Raw genomic sequence first — 14,354 nt, 5'->3', positions numbered from 1 at the left:
ATGCTTCTTCTGGAAAAGCAAACCCAGAACTGGTTTGTGTTTTTTATAGGGCAGGGCAGCTGTAACCAACACCTCCAATCTCATCTCATTTATTGGACTCCAGTTGGCTGACACCTCACTCCAATTAGCTCTTGGAGATGTCATTAGTCTAGGGGTTCACATAATTTTTCCACCTGCACTGTGAATGTTTACATGGTGTGTTCAATATAAACATGGTAACATTTAATTCTTTGTGTGTTTATTAGTTTAAGCAGACTGTGATTGTCTATTGTTGTGACTTAGATGAAGATCAGATCACATTTTATGACCAATTTGTGCAGAAATCCATATCATTCCAAAGGGTTCACATACTTTTTCTTGCAACTGTATATACTGGCATTGACATGGACCTGGAAAGATTGAGAAAATAAACCATTTTGTAACACAATCTGATTTAGGATAAACTTATAGTAGGTGCGGAGGCAAGGGAATTGCCTGGTCTCCATCCTTGACATCCTCCACTCCAGAGGAATCCTTTATTGCAGTCTCCAAGGTAGCGTCCGATCAATAACAGCTGCAGGGAATGTTGGCTGAAGGGAACCAAAATGTTCTGCAGTTGGAGAACGGAGTTAGAAACCAAATTAGGATGGCAAACCATTTGAACTTAGAGGCCATGGGAAAAGACAATCTGGAGATCAGAGACAAAGCCAGAAGTTCAGAAAATTATAAAAATTATGCAAGAGCGACATATAGAGGCTGGACAGTAATGACCATGATCGTTTAGAAAATGATAAACTGGCCAGCCACTTTAAATAGAGGTTCTGATAACCTCAACACAGATGGACAGAGGTTAGGCATTGTGTTGTACAGTATATATATGCCTTAACTGGACACATGAACAGAGGTTGTTGTTTTCAGACAATAGCATTCAGAGACATCTTTTCCCTTTTAGTTAACTTTCCTTTTCTTTCAGGCTGTGATAAAAAAATGGAAGGTGAAGCAGCATATCAACTGGGATTAGCGCATATATCATCTGGAAATCCCCAAATTGCAATCAAAGTAAGTGTTAATTATGTTTTCAACTACTAATCTGAAATACATTTATGTATACCCAATGCGTTTTACAAAGCCACATGGTTATTGATGTCAAAGACTTTGATTATACTCAGCAAATCTGATATTCATGAAAGTGTAAATAAATCTTCTTCACATGCTAGTATTCTGGTCATTATATTGCATCAGTATTTGCCAGGACCAGAAGTGGATCTTACAGAGAAAAAGCAACATTGAAAGATTTTCAGCTCTACTGTGTTTTGGACCCATTTGACCCACTTGACCTGAAACTGATACCCTTCATAGAATTCTGGTTGGCATTCATTTTCACCACCTGCCTCAAATTAACATATTTTTGTGGTGTTCCCACAAATGGAAGTACAGTTATGTGCATTGGATAACACAGGAATAGGGTAACTGACAACTTCATTGTCGCCGCAACAAAGGGTGTTGAAGATTGCTATGGCAGACAGGGGCCAAATAATTGCTGTCATATTAGTACTCCTGTTAGGTGCTGCCATAGAGCCTAATAAGATACCTGGCAGTATTTCTTAACAGGTATAATACACTGCACTTCATATCTATAGTAGTGTATTATAATAAAGATTGAGCTCCCTAGAGGTGAAGTACAATTTATTCAAATATATATTTAAAAAAATAACACAAAAAGTATTTCCCATGAAAATACATTATTATATCAAAAACAGAGTACACATCATTGATATTGCTGTGTCCATAATAGTCCAAACTTAATAATTATCCTATTATTTAATCCTCATGGCCAATGCTGTAATAAAAAATACAGAATTGCTATTTTTGCTAATACCGCCTCTCAAGCCAGTTATTGGATGTTGAATATTGGGAAAAACGGGGGATATTTTTTATTTCACAGGTTTTTTTATAAGGGGCAGATAAGACCATTAACTGAAATTTTCCCGGACACCACATTAGGATTCATCGATATATTTTGATATGAACAGTTACGACATGCTATAAACTATACAAAAAATAAAAATTACTTAATAGTATCACAGAACACTTTCTGCCACATCACATATATATGCAAAGTTAAAACATTAATATACAAAACTAATCACATTAAAAAGTGAAGCTAAATGGGAAAAAGACTTGCAATGTAATGAGCAGATCCCTTGGGATACTGTTTATAGGAATATTTAAAAATCCACAGTCTCTCTTGCCCACATGTGGACTCTTCTCAAAATAATACACCGTCTATATTACACACCACTTTTAATCTCCACTATTTACAAAGATAAAGAACTAAAGTGTTATAAATGTCATATGGACAGAGGGGACTATAAACATCTATTATGGGAATGTTTAGGTATAAAAGATTACTGGTTTAAAATATTTATTAATTTTTATTAAAATACAGATACAGAAACAGAAAATATTTATTAATATTTATTAAAATCCAGAACAGATCCCCTCTGAAATATGAAGCATGTATTGAATATGTGATTCTTGGCAATCTCCCAGAGACTAATAAATATAAAAAGGAGCAATTACTTTGGTTTAGGGGGATCTCCCTTGCTAAGATCATAATAGTGAAGTATTGGGGTTCATGTAAACCCCCCAGGAATAGAAAGAGTATATGGACAGGGTAATGGAATATGAACTTGGCCTCGCGCTGACAGAAGGGAAGAAATCAACCTGGTTAGGGACATGGGGTGATTGGAATTAGGTTGCACTTAGAAATACGACGGCGGCTCCGCGGAAATGGGGGTTGTTGGGCGGGATAGGGGGGGTTAAGAATAAGAAGAAAGTTCAGTCTGTGATGATATTATGGAGTAAGCGAGCACTCACACTATGGCATCAATTATATATGTTTAATATTATAGGTATAAAATATGAGATATAAAAAATATGATATAAGATAAAAAAGGAACTGCAATTGGTCGACCAATCCTAGAATAGTAGCAGCATGTATGCAGGAAACCGCAGTGTAAATTAATAGCAACAATATAATAATTAGATATTACAATAGCAGCATACGGATATAATCAAGATAAAGTCAACAGTGATCAATAGGATGGTAAAAATATAAAAATAAGTAATGTAAAAATAATGTGTAGAAAAACAATGAAATCAAAAAATAATATATTTTTTTTATTTTTTTTGTGAGAAGTGTCCAACAAAAATGCGTGAAGTGTATGACTCTCTTGGTCATTAATATCCAAAATCTATATGGAATGCTTGGTCGACCAATTGCAGTTCCTTTTTTATCTTATATCATATTTTTTATATCTCATATTTTATACCTATAATATTAAACATATATAATTGATGCCATAGTGTGAGTGCTCGCTTACTCCATTTACTATTTATCTACTTTGTTGATTGAATCAGGGTGTCCTCAATTCAAGTTAGTAGCACCTCACCATTACTAACCAGAAGTGAGCCACCCCATCTAACCTCCAGTTACCTGTGATGATATTATGTTCTTAAAAAAAATTGGTACACTGTGAATCAATAATAAAAAAATAAAATAAAATACTGCCTCTCAAAAAATGTATAAAAATTAATATAAATGGATGTGGATCTTGTGGATAGGGGATGTGTTATTGCTGATGTTTCTTACAAATAGCAACAAGAATACTAGAATTCAAGAATACTATACATGACTAATTCCCCCAAGATCTTGATTTTCGCTTTATGATCTGTTAGTGCATTGTAATTATGCTGTACATGTTTTCTTTTCAATGTAGTTCACTAAATTTAATTTTATTTACATTTTATTGATTTTCCTTATAAATTTGACTTTATAGTAATGTTGTGATATTATTTGAAGTCATATTTGACTCTTCAAAAATCAAGGAGCTCCACTGATCTTTTCTTCACTGACTACTAGGAAATAGTCAGGGAAATCCAATAACCCAAGACAGTGTCAATCCCAAGCATTTCAGGGGTTTTGGAAAATGTTAAAATGTGTATAGGGTACTTGATGTATATGACTCAGAACACAGAACACATTTTATCTCCAAGAATCTTGTTCCTGTATATCATTGTTCCACTCTGTAAAAATGTAAAAAGAATAGTTAATTTAAAACTCCAAGGTATTGAAGTGAGAAGCTGAAAAGAATGTGTGTGACTTGATTGACAGAAAACTACTTAAATTTGAAGACACGGTGCTCTAGTGCTGGAGAGTTTAATAACTTCTTGGTAGATGACTTGCCAAGAAAGGGGTTTTATGATTAACAGAAGCCACTATAAAATATGTTGGTGAAAAGATGAGGAAGGAGAGCAATGTCTGTTCTAAATTGTAGCAAAATGAGAATAATATTTTTGTCTAAAGCATAAAATGTCCATTATAAATGCTCTGTCTGTATGCAGATTTGACCTTTGTAAGGGTACAGTATGAAATATTATCAGGTACACTACACAGCATGTCATACTGTAATAATTCAGTGCCACAAAATATAATCCACCATTGGGCAACTCAGCTTGTGGGCTAGTGATCATGATTTCCATGTCACAGTCATTACAGAATGAATGATTAAAGGGGTTGTCCCACATAAAATATTCTACATTTTTCAAGCCAGTGCTTGGATCTGAATATGTTTGTAGCATGTACCACTCAGGTGTCGATACGCATGGGCACTTCCACACTCTTCATGACGATAAGGGACTGGTAACTCACATAGGCTTAATCTTGTATTTCCGAAGTCCTTTTCAATATGGATTTGCCATATTTCATTGTTGCAGGTATTTGGGATGCATTTATGATATACTGCTTGGTTTTTATTTTCTTCCATGGGAGTGTTACATAACAGGGCAAACACACCTTTGGATCCTTTGGTGCACTTTGTGGGCTTTTAAATGTTGTTAATCTTGTATGTGTTTGTGTACTTAAACTATATCTTGATATGTTTCCAAATATTTTGGTATTTATTCTTGGAGAATATAATTGGTATCACACACCATCTGGTTCTTATTGTTACAGTACTAGTTGATGTAAGTTTGTGGCACTGTTACTACATTCCAAGTGGTTCCAGCCATTAATGCATAGCTCATGGGCTGGCAGTCACCTGATATATTCATAATTTGAGCTAACAAGTTGGTGAAAACCATGACAATTTTGGCTGACATTGGTTAGTCATCCCCTATTACAAACAATTATTTGACAAAACGGTCAGAATTAAACTTTTCAGCTAACTTTTATCTAATGTGTATGGGCAGCTTTAAAGTGTACATGTACGGGTGATCTTTTAGAATAACCTATTGTTGTGTGTGTATATGAGGAATACCACTAGTTCTGACCTTTATATGGTATGACATCTTGAATTTAGCACCAGTTTCCCCTCTGCAGGCTCTGTCTCTAAATATCCGTTTTCCTTGAGCTTGTGGGCTGTGGCCTAGCTGCTCTGATGTCTGTCATACACTGTACATGGAGAAACCTGGGGTTTCTGCTTCAAAACTCTCTCGCTTACTCAGAAGCATCAACACCACCATATAGGACAAACTTGCTATTAGTGTGTCTGGGTATGTTTCTCCCTGCATCTCTCACTCTTGAATCCTCTCTCTCTTCTCCATAGACTTCTAAGGACAGTATGTAGAGTAATCTTATGGCTCTGTGAGCTGACAGTCCATCTTGGGAGATCAAGATGGATTTAGCAGAAAACTCAGAGCTTCTAATCGCCTGTACTTTCATTTTATACAAAGTTTGTTAATAGTGTAGTGCCTATTTGTGATGTCATATAACAGGGTACATCATATTTTTTTTTCTGATGGGGCTTCAGTAGCCAGAATTTGGCGATACCTGGGTTGTCAAAGTCAATACCAAAATGAAAAATATTTTTTGCCTTTCATTTTTCTCCTAAACCATAAGCTTAATGGTAGTCAGAGATTGCTGCATCCAAAGAAAGTGTGGCCATAGCAAACAATATATGATCATTCCTGTCAAAATTGCCACCCCAGTTGCACCGCAGTATCATTCCTGATGTGACAGTTTAGTCTGACATGTGATGGTTGGATCATTTGTATGAGTGACCTAATAAATGAATCCAATGTGTGATCATCTTATTATCCTATTCTGAAGTGTACAACCAACTTGAGAACCTAGGTAGACTGTATCATTTAAGGCTAAGTACACCTTTAGGGGCATTTCTTATTTATTGCATTGTACTCATTTTGAGCTAAAAATCTTTTTTTAAATTGGTCTTTTTTACAAATATGGAACGCTTTATTTCTGTACAGAGCTGAGATGCTCTAATAGAGGGATCTGAATTTTCTCTCTGCTCCATCAGCCAGCTAATCTGACAGCTCCTTATCTCTGCTCTCTGACATTATAGACACTCATTATAGCTCAGTTCTTACCTTACTGAATGTGACTTAAATAAGTGTTTATGACCTCTCAGTAAATTAGAGATAAGGGTTATTAGATGACCGCCACAAAGTGAAAGTAAAAAGTATGATTCACACAGCTAGACAGTTAACTCTTCATGACAATATTTCATGCTCAATATTTTTAATAAAGACCAAATAAAAAAATTATTTTAAGCCCAAAATGAGTAACATGCAATCATAGAAAAAGAAATTGTCTCTGAAGATGTACATAGCCTTTAAGAAACATTTTATAGGAGAGCATCATGGATCATGCAAAAGGGTGTTAGAGATAAATCAGTCTGTGTAAAACTGTTTTAATCATTTTAACTTAATTACCAAACATTTCAGGATACATTCATACAGATATAAAGATAATTTCTAAATTTTAAAATGAAAGTGGCCTTATAAAGTGATGTCATATATGTAGGGTATGCCACCATTTCTTTACGTCAGAAGCAGCAGCCTATCCAGGTATGTAAAGTAGTTGCACAGATGTTTTAGAAATATTTAGAATATTTAGAATGTTGCTTAAAGGGAATGTGTCATAAAAAATGACCTATTGTGTAAATCAGGTTTTCACGTTAAACTTATTAAAACATTTTTTTTAGTGAGGTTATTTTTTATTTCCGCATTTTGACGTATTATTATTGCGTCATGGTGATCAGGCAGGCACCAGAGTGGTGCGCGACCGATCACTGCAGGGGCCGGCAGTCCCTGATAGCCAGGCCCCTGCTGTATCCGCCGGCATCGCTGTAAAAGCAAAAGCAGATGCCAGCGGATTAACCCCTTTGCCACGGTCAGCACTGACCGCCACATTGAAGGGGTTTGCGGCGGGTTAGGGAGCCCATCGTGTCCTCGCGTTGCTATGGCGGGGACTCGGATGAGAAAGCAGCCCGATGCCATGCACGGCATTGGGACCTGCCTACTACAGGGGCCGAGGAGATCCAGCCCCAGGCTGGGTCTCCAAGGCAACCTGTTAGTGTATTACTCAGTGTAATACACTAACAGGCAATGCATTACAACACATATGTATTGTAATGCATTGCAGAGGGGATCAGACCCTCAAAAGTTGAAGTCCCAGAGTTAAAAAAATAAAAATAAATACAATGTTTTTCAAATATGCTATTATTATGTTAAAATGAAATAAATAAAAAAAAGGATACATATTAGGTATCGCCGCATCCGTAACAACCAGCTCTATAAAAATATCACATGACCTAACCCCTCAGGTGAACACCGTAAAAAAAAAAAATTAAAAATAAAAGCTATTTTTTGTCACCTAACATCACATAAAGTGCAGCACCAAGCGATCAAAAAGGTATATGCCCCCCAAATTAGTACCAATCAAACCATCACCTCATCCCGCAAAAAATGAGACCCTACCTAAGACAATCGGTCAAAAAATAAAAAAACTATGGCTCTCAGACTATGTAGACACTAAAACCTCATTTTTTCTGTTTCAAAATTGCTATTATTGTGTAAAACTTTAATAAATAAGAAAAAGTATACATATTAGGTATTTCCACGTCCGTAACGATCTGCTCTATAAAAATGTCACATGAACTAACCCTTCAGGTGAACGCTGTAAAAATAAATAAATGAAAAATATGCCAAAACCACCAATTTTTTGGTTACCTTGCCCCATAAAGTGTAATAATAAATGATCAAAATATCATATGTACTCTTCCTGCAAAAAAACGAGCCCCTGCACAAGACGATCAGCAGAAAAATATAAAAAATATGGCGTTTAGAAAATAGAGACACAAAAAATATATATTTTTTCAAAAAATGCTTTATTATGTAAAAATGAAACAAACAAAGTAGACATATTTGATATCATGGCATCTGTAACAACTTGCTCTATAAAAAAAGCACATGATCTACCCTGTCAGATGAATGCTGTAAAAAATAAAACGGTGCCAAAGCAGCCATTTTTTGGTTACCTTGCCTCACAAGAAACGTAATATAGTCCAAATAAAAATCATATGTACCCCAAAATAGTACAAATTAAAATGGAACCTTATCCCCTAGTTTCCAAAATGTGGTCACTTTTTGTGTGTTTCTACTGAGAGGGTGCATCAGGAGGCTTAAAAAAAAATGACATCTAAAAAACCTAAAGTAGACATATAGGAATGTTAAGTAATAAATATTTTATGAGGTATCACTTTCTGTTTTAAAAGCAGAGAAATAAAAATTTTAAAGATTGCAAATTTTTCAAAATTTTTGGTAAATTTGGGATTTTTTTTAGAGGCAACGGGACATTAAAGAGATGAACATGTGGCTCAAGAACTGGTATAGTAAGCAGAAGTTTTAGTTCTTGGAGAATACTTTTTCTGTTGGCTACAGACTCTATACTATAGATGGGCTGCACCTGAAGCTGGAAAGTGCAGCTGTGCTTGGGAAGATGGCTAGAAGGTTAGAGAAAAGTTTAAACCAGGGTTTGGAAGAAGTACAATTGCAGTATTAGAGGGAAGGATAGTGCAAATAGTGACCTGGGACTTATTAAAGGGGTTGTCTGGTTTCAGGGGGAAACTGAAGAGCCCCCAGGATCCACTTGAAATAAAGAGCAGGTAAGTACAGATATTTATGGCATTTTGATAGGATACATCATAAATGTCTGATAGGTGCTGGTCCCACCTCTGGGACCTGTTGCTATCTCCCGAATGGTGCACCAAAATGAATGAATAGTACACCATGCATACGTACTATCCTCTCCATTCACTGTCATGAAACTTCTGAAAATACCGTAGCTGAGGGGGACAGGCCCGTTCTAAAGATTGAGGGGGTTTCAGATGTGGGGCCTGCACCAACCTGACATTTATGGCATATCCTATCAATATACTATAAATAAGATAATTACTTTTCCCAACTGATGCAAGATCCAACTATATGGAGGGCCCTACTCGACTTAATATTAACCAATAGACCTAATAGAATTCAAAGGTGCAGGTAGGGGCCACTTAGGAAATAATCTATATACAGTATATAAAGAAGGACTTATGTATGTATGTTCTGTGATCACTCAAAAACGCAACCATCGATTTCAATTAAACTTGGTATACACATCCCTTGCTACCTGAAAATATATCTTGTGGGGCTCACAGTTCTCTAGCACGTACCGTTTCTGAGATATTCCCCCAAAAATGCAAATATGGCACATCACATGACCTACATTAGCCAATAGAAGCCTGCAGGTCTTTCTCTTCATATACCAACTGCCTTACACATCGTCACATGTCCCTTATCAGCCAATAGAAGCTCGCAGGTCCTTAGTCTCCACATACACACAGTTTTACACCAGGTTTCCATAAAAACCCAGCCATTTTTCTTCTGCTGTGGAGGTGACAGTTCAGGGGGCAGGTAGGGTGACCATTGAGGCCACCCTCAAAAGACGGACTTAAAAACCCTGCCCCCAGGTCCTGCTAAGTCATGCCCCAAATCCGGTTATGACACGCCCCCCTCCCACTCCGCAGCCGACAGGGATTGAAAAAATGAAGGTAAAAATCAACTTCTGTCAGCTGCAGGGGTGAGAGGGACGGTGACTCTCCCTGCAGCTCACGCTCAGACAGCACAGTGCTGCTGTCTGAGAGTGAGCTGTTCAAAACGACATCCCTGCGTGAGATATTCCCAAAAAATGCATTAGCCAATAGAAGCCTCATCACATGACCCTTAGCCAATAGAAGCTCGTAGGCCCTTAGTCTCCACATACACACAGTTTTACACCAGGTTTCCATAGCAACCCAGCCATTTTTCTTCACTGCTGTAGGTCAGCTTTAAAGGGGCAGGACGCTGTGGATGACACTGTTAAGGGAGCGGAGTGCTGTGGAGGTTACAGTTCAAGAGCAGGTAGGGTGGCCATTCAGGCCACCCTCAAAAGATAGACTTAAAAACCCCACCCGGAGGTCCTGCTAAGCCACGCCCCCTCCCACTCGGCAGCCGACGGGGATTGAAAAAATGAAGGTAAAAATCAACTTCTGTCAGCTGCAGGGGTGGGAGGGAGGGTGACTTTCTCCCTGCAGCTCATGCTCAGACAGCACAGTGCTGCTGTCTGAGAGTGAGCTGTTCAAAAGGACATCCCTGTGTCTGTCCAGGCCCTGCGCTGGATGGAGGACAGGGAGTCTGAAAGCCGGACTGTCCGGCCTAAAACCGAACCTCTGGCCAACCTAGGGGCAGGCTGCTGTGGAGGTCACAGTTAAGGGGATGGTCCGCTATGGAGGTCAGTGTTAATAGGCAGATTGCTGTAGAGGCCACTGTTAAGGGGACGGGGTGTTGCGGAAATCACTGTTAAGGAGATGGGGTACTGTGGAGGTCACTAATGAAGGGGCGGCCGCTGTGGAGGTCACTGTTAAAGGGGCAGGCTGCTGTGGAGGTCTCTGTTAAGGTGACAGGGAAATGTGGAGGTCGCAGTTAAGGGGATGGTCCGCTATGGAGGTCCGTGTTAAGGGGTGGGGTGCTTTAGAGGTCACTGTTAAGGGGGATACTGTCGATATCTTTTAATGACATACACAAACATTAAATTAAATAGATGAAATAGAATGTTCTGTTGGGGAGCCACAAAAACACTGAACTTCAGGAAGGGGAAATTTGATCAGTGTAGAGAGGCCCTGACTTATATACTGTTCCCCAAAAAAGGGTATATACACTGAAATGTCATTGTGAGAGGTACATATGTTATGGAAATAAAAGTATTAGAAACAGGAAAAAATAATGTGGATAAATGGAAACATGAAGAGGGCAATAAACAACAAATAAAAAGCATATAAAGGGGTAGTTCAGACACAAGGGCCTTTATGGCAGATGTCCCAGTGTGGCTGGACCTGTGGAGGGAATCATATTTACCTGATCCCTGGTCTTTTTAAGAAATGCTATTTTGTAGTATCTCAATGAAAATGAGTTTATAATTCCTTATCAGCACAGGTTTATGAGAGATTGGTCAAACCAATACAAGTTTCTATGAGGACGTAAGTTTTACTACATACTCGCAACTTTTGAAAGTTGTGAGTTGGACTTCAGTGTAATGGGCATGGTCTCCCACGGTCCAACAGTTTTGCTGTAAATTGTGCCAAAATCTGGTGTAGATTATAGCAAAAATCTAATTTATAGCTGTCATAGATTTGCCTTTCTGGCACACAAACTGGTAGAAGATGTGCCAGTGTATTTTGTAGCATAAATGCAAAATAAAGTACATTTCAGTGAATACCTAGGACGGATAAGATTGGGCCAGTAAAGTTGTATTTGGAGTTTTTAATTGTGAATGAACATTGTGTTCGTAACCTTTATGCAGTGTTAATAGATTAAAAATGAAATGTACAGTATGTATTGTCTTTAGACAAATTTGTTTAGTTGGAAATAACAAACAATACCACAAGTAACAGGTCAGTTTCTGTTTAGCTCCTTAGTGTATGTGGCTATTAATTACTCCAGTAGTAATAAGTCTCGCTATAGTGCTTCCACCAAGAAATGCCCCTATAGTTCCCCCAGAAACAATAATGCCCTCTATTATGCCCCCAACAATATTAATGCCGCCTATAGTGCCTCTACCAATAATAATGCCTCTATTGTGCCTCCACCAATAATAATGCCCCCTATTATGGCCCCAGTTATAATAGTGCCCCCAGTAATGCTCTATAATGTTCCAGTATTATACATGTCCCTGTAGTGCCATTAGTACTGCCCCTGTAGTGCCGCAAGTAATGCCATAAATTGTACCTAGTAATGTCCCCCAGTAGTATACATGCCTTAGTAGTGCCTTCATTAATGCCCTATAATTAATTAATTAATGCCCTCCATGAACCCCCAGTAATAGACATGCCTCCATAGTTCCCCCAGTAATGCCCCTATGGTCCTCAAGTGGCCAGGTGAAAAAAAATTCCCGTTCTCTGACTCCATGCATGGACCTAGAGAGAAAATGTATAATGTTTTGGACCTTTTCTTGGTTTTGCATTAAAAATGCTGATGCAAAATTGAAAGTGGCCTTATTTGGCCACTGCTGATTTGATCAGTATTTTAGATCAGTATTTTGCTTCTTTGCATGCACAACTGGTTTTGGCTTTAAAATACTACGTAATTCAAAACACTGTTCAGATCTGAAAATCATGCACAAGGCAATATGCAATTTTTGGTTCTTGATAGCATCCACACGCATTCTATTTATTCATTTATCTAATCAATAGAAAGGGCTATTCTCAACCACAAAAACAATCAAGACTTACAGTGAAATTCTCAGTTTGGACACATGGATCCATGAAAAAAAACAATGTATGGGTCAGTATGTTATTCTATTTAAAAACAGATAGCAAATTTAAGATTTTTTTTTTTCAGGCTATTGATATTGATGACCTCTCCTCAGGATAGGTCGACATTATCAGATTGGTGGGGGTCTGACAACTTGCACCAGTACCAATCAGCTGTTACTTGTAGCCTTTGCCAGAACTGCTACTGGGAAAGGAGCCAGAATCTCCATTCAAAATGTAGTGGCTATACTGAGTTACTACAGCACATCTCCAATTGAAGTGAATAGTGTGTGTATCTCCATCCAAGAGCTATTCCCCAAGCCTTAGATCAGGAGGCTGCACTTTTTATCTACCTACTCGATCGCAATTCTTGATGTCTACACCGTTCATTTTGATCAATTGTCAATTGGGAATCAGGATTAATGTTAGTTCTTTCTGCTGATTTGCTTAGCAGAAGGTTAAGCATCATCTCTCACACTGCACCACCTATTTCATTGTATGTATAAGCATCATGAACTCTCCGACCCGGAGCTCTGGGCTCTATACAAGGATCACAATTTCCTGCTTTAACTCTTCTCTTCCTCTGCCATCTTTTTGGTAAAAATTTGTATCAGAAACCAGAGTCACTTGATGTCCTGGTATTAGAACACCCAACCCATTTAATAGTTTGACTTTTCGGAAGAGCCTACTGTATAGTGCCTACTCTATAGTTTAAATACATCTTTAGTAGACCTACTATAGGCAATTGCCTAACCAATTTTTAACCATACCTCCAGCCAAAAGAGAAAACATGAGCGTACAATACTTATGTAATGATGACTCACAATTACCTTTCACTACAAACAAGTAACCTTGTGCAGTTGTTCAGTTTAAGGCTAGGCCTAGGACTACACAGCTTTCATGGTCCGCAACATCTGAACGAAGACCAAAGCTAGCATTTTCACTATACTACATTACAGTGTTGACGCAACAGGTGTCATGTCCAAGATCACCATGTAGCTGTAGCCTCTAGAGCAGTACAGTGTTAGGTCCAAGTATAAGTATAGCAAATGGAACATTTGATGCCCAACAGCTATTTTGCTTAGAAGAAGCTGTTTTCATAGGGCATCTCCCTTGTGGCACTACAGACAATTGGAATTGCTGGAAAAGGGATCACAGTGGGTTGAAAAAAATGAAGTGATACTTTCAGCCTGCCCCAGGCAGATATTGGCTGAGCAGGCGTTCCCTGTGTGTTGAGACAGTACCAGGAAGCAGAGACCAGTGGGATCCCGCTAAACATCGGTGCAGGAGCATCAAGGGATTGGCTCAGTGAGTATCACTTCTTTTATATTTTAACTCACCTAAGCCCTTTTCCAAAACATTTTCCAAGCTAGATCATCTCTTTAATATTTATTAGTGCTGACCTTTAAGGGTGCATCCACATGAGACATCATTCATGAAATCAGCATGAGTTACATGCAGATTTACCATATGTAAATCTGCAGCAAATCCAACCTGAGTGGACATACCCTAATGCTATCTATTTGAGATTATGAAGCACTGTTTAGGTTATATTTACACACAACAGATTTGTTTGCAGAAATCCTGACTGGTGACTGCAGAAGTCCATGTACAAAAATGTTACATGTGAACTTAGTCTAAGGTGGCAATGGACAACCTTTATTATAGATGCACTGGTACACTGTTGAGCACCAAAAACTGGCATACATGATTTGAACTGTGTTTATCAAGTGTTTTAAACTG

At 38.1% G+C, this 14,354-nt stretch overlaps 1 protein-coding gene across 1 annotated transcript in view; it reads left to right on the top strand.

The window, feature by feature from the left end:
* TTC29 (tetratricopeptide repeat domain 29) overlaps positions 1 to 14,354 on the top strand; it is a 288,615-nt gene that overhangs the window by 141,543 nt on the left and 132,718 nt on the right. Inside the window, exon 7 of the mRNA XM_040420513.1 lies at positions 953 to 1,038. Within this exon, the coding sequence (XP_040276447.1) occupies positions 953 to 1,038 (86 nt within the window). The remainder of the gene's footprint in view (positions 1 to 952; positions 1,039 to 14,354) is intronic.

Source organism: Bufo bufo, chromosome 2 (genome assembly GCF_905171765.1).
Source record: "Bufo bufo chromosome 2, aBufBuf1.1, whole genome shotgun sequence".
Taxonomy (NCBI): domain Eukaryota; kingdom Metazoa; phylum Chordata; class Amphibia; order Anura; family Bufonidae; genus Bufo; species Bufo bufo.
This window is presented reverse-complemented; position numbering and strand designations above follow the sequence as displayed.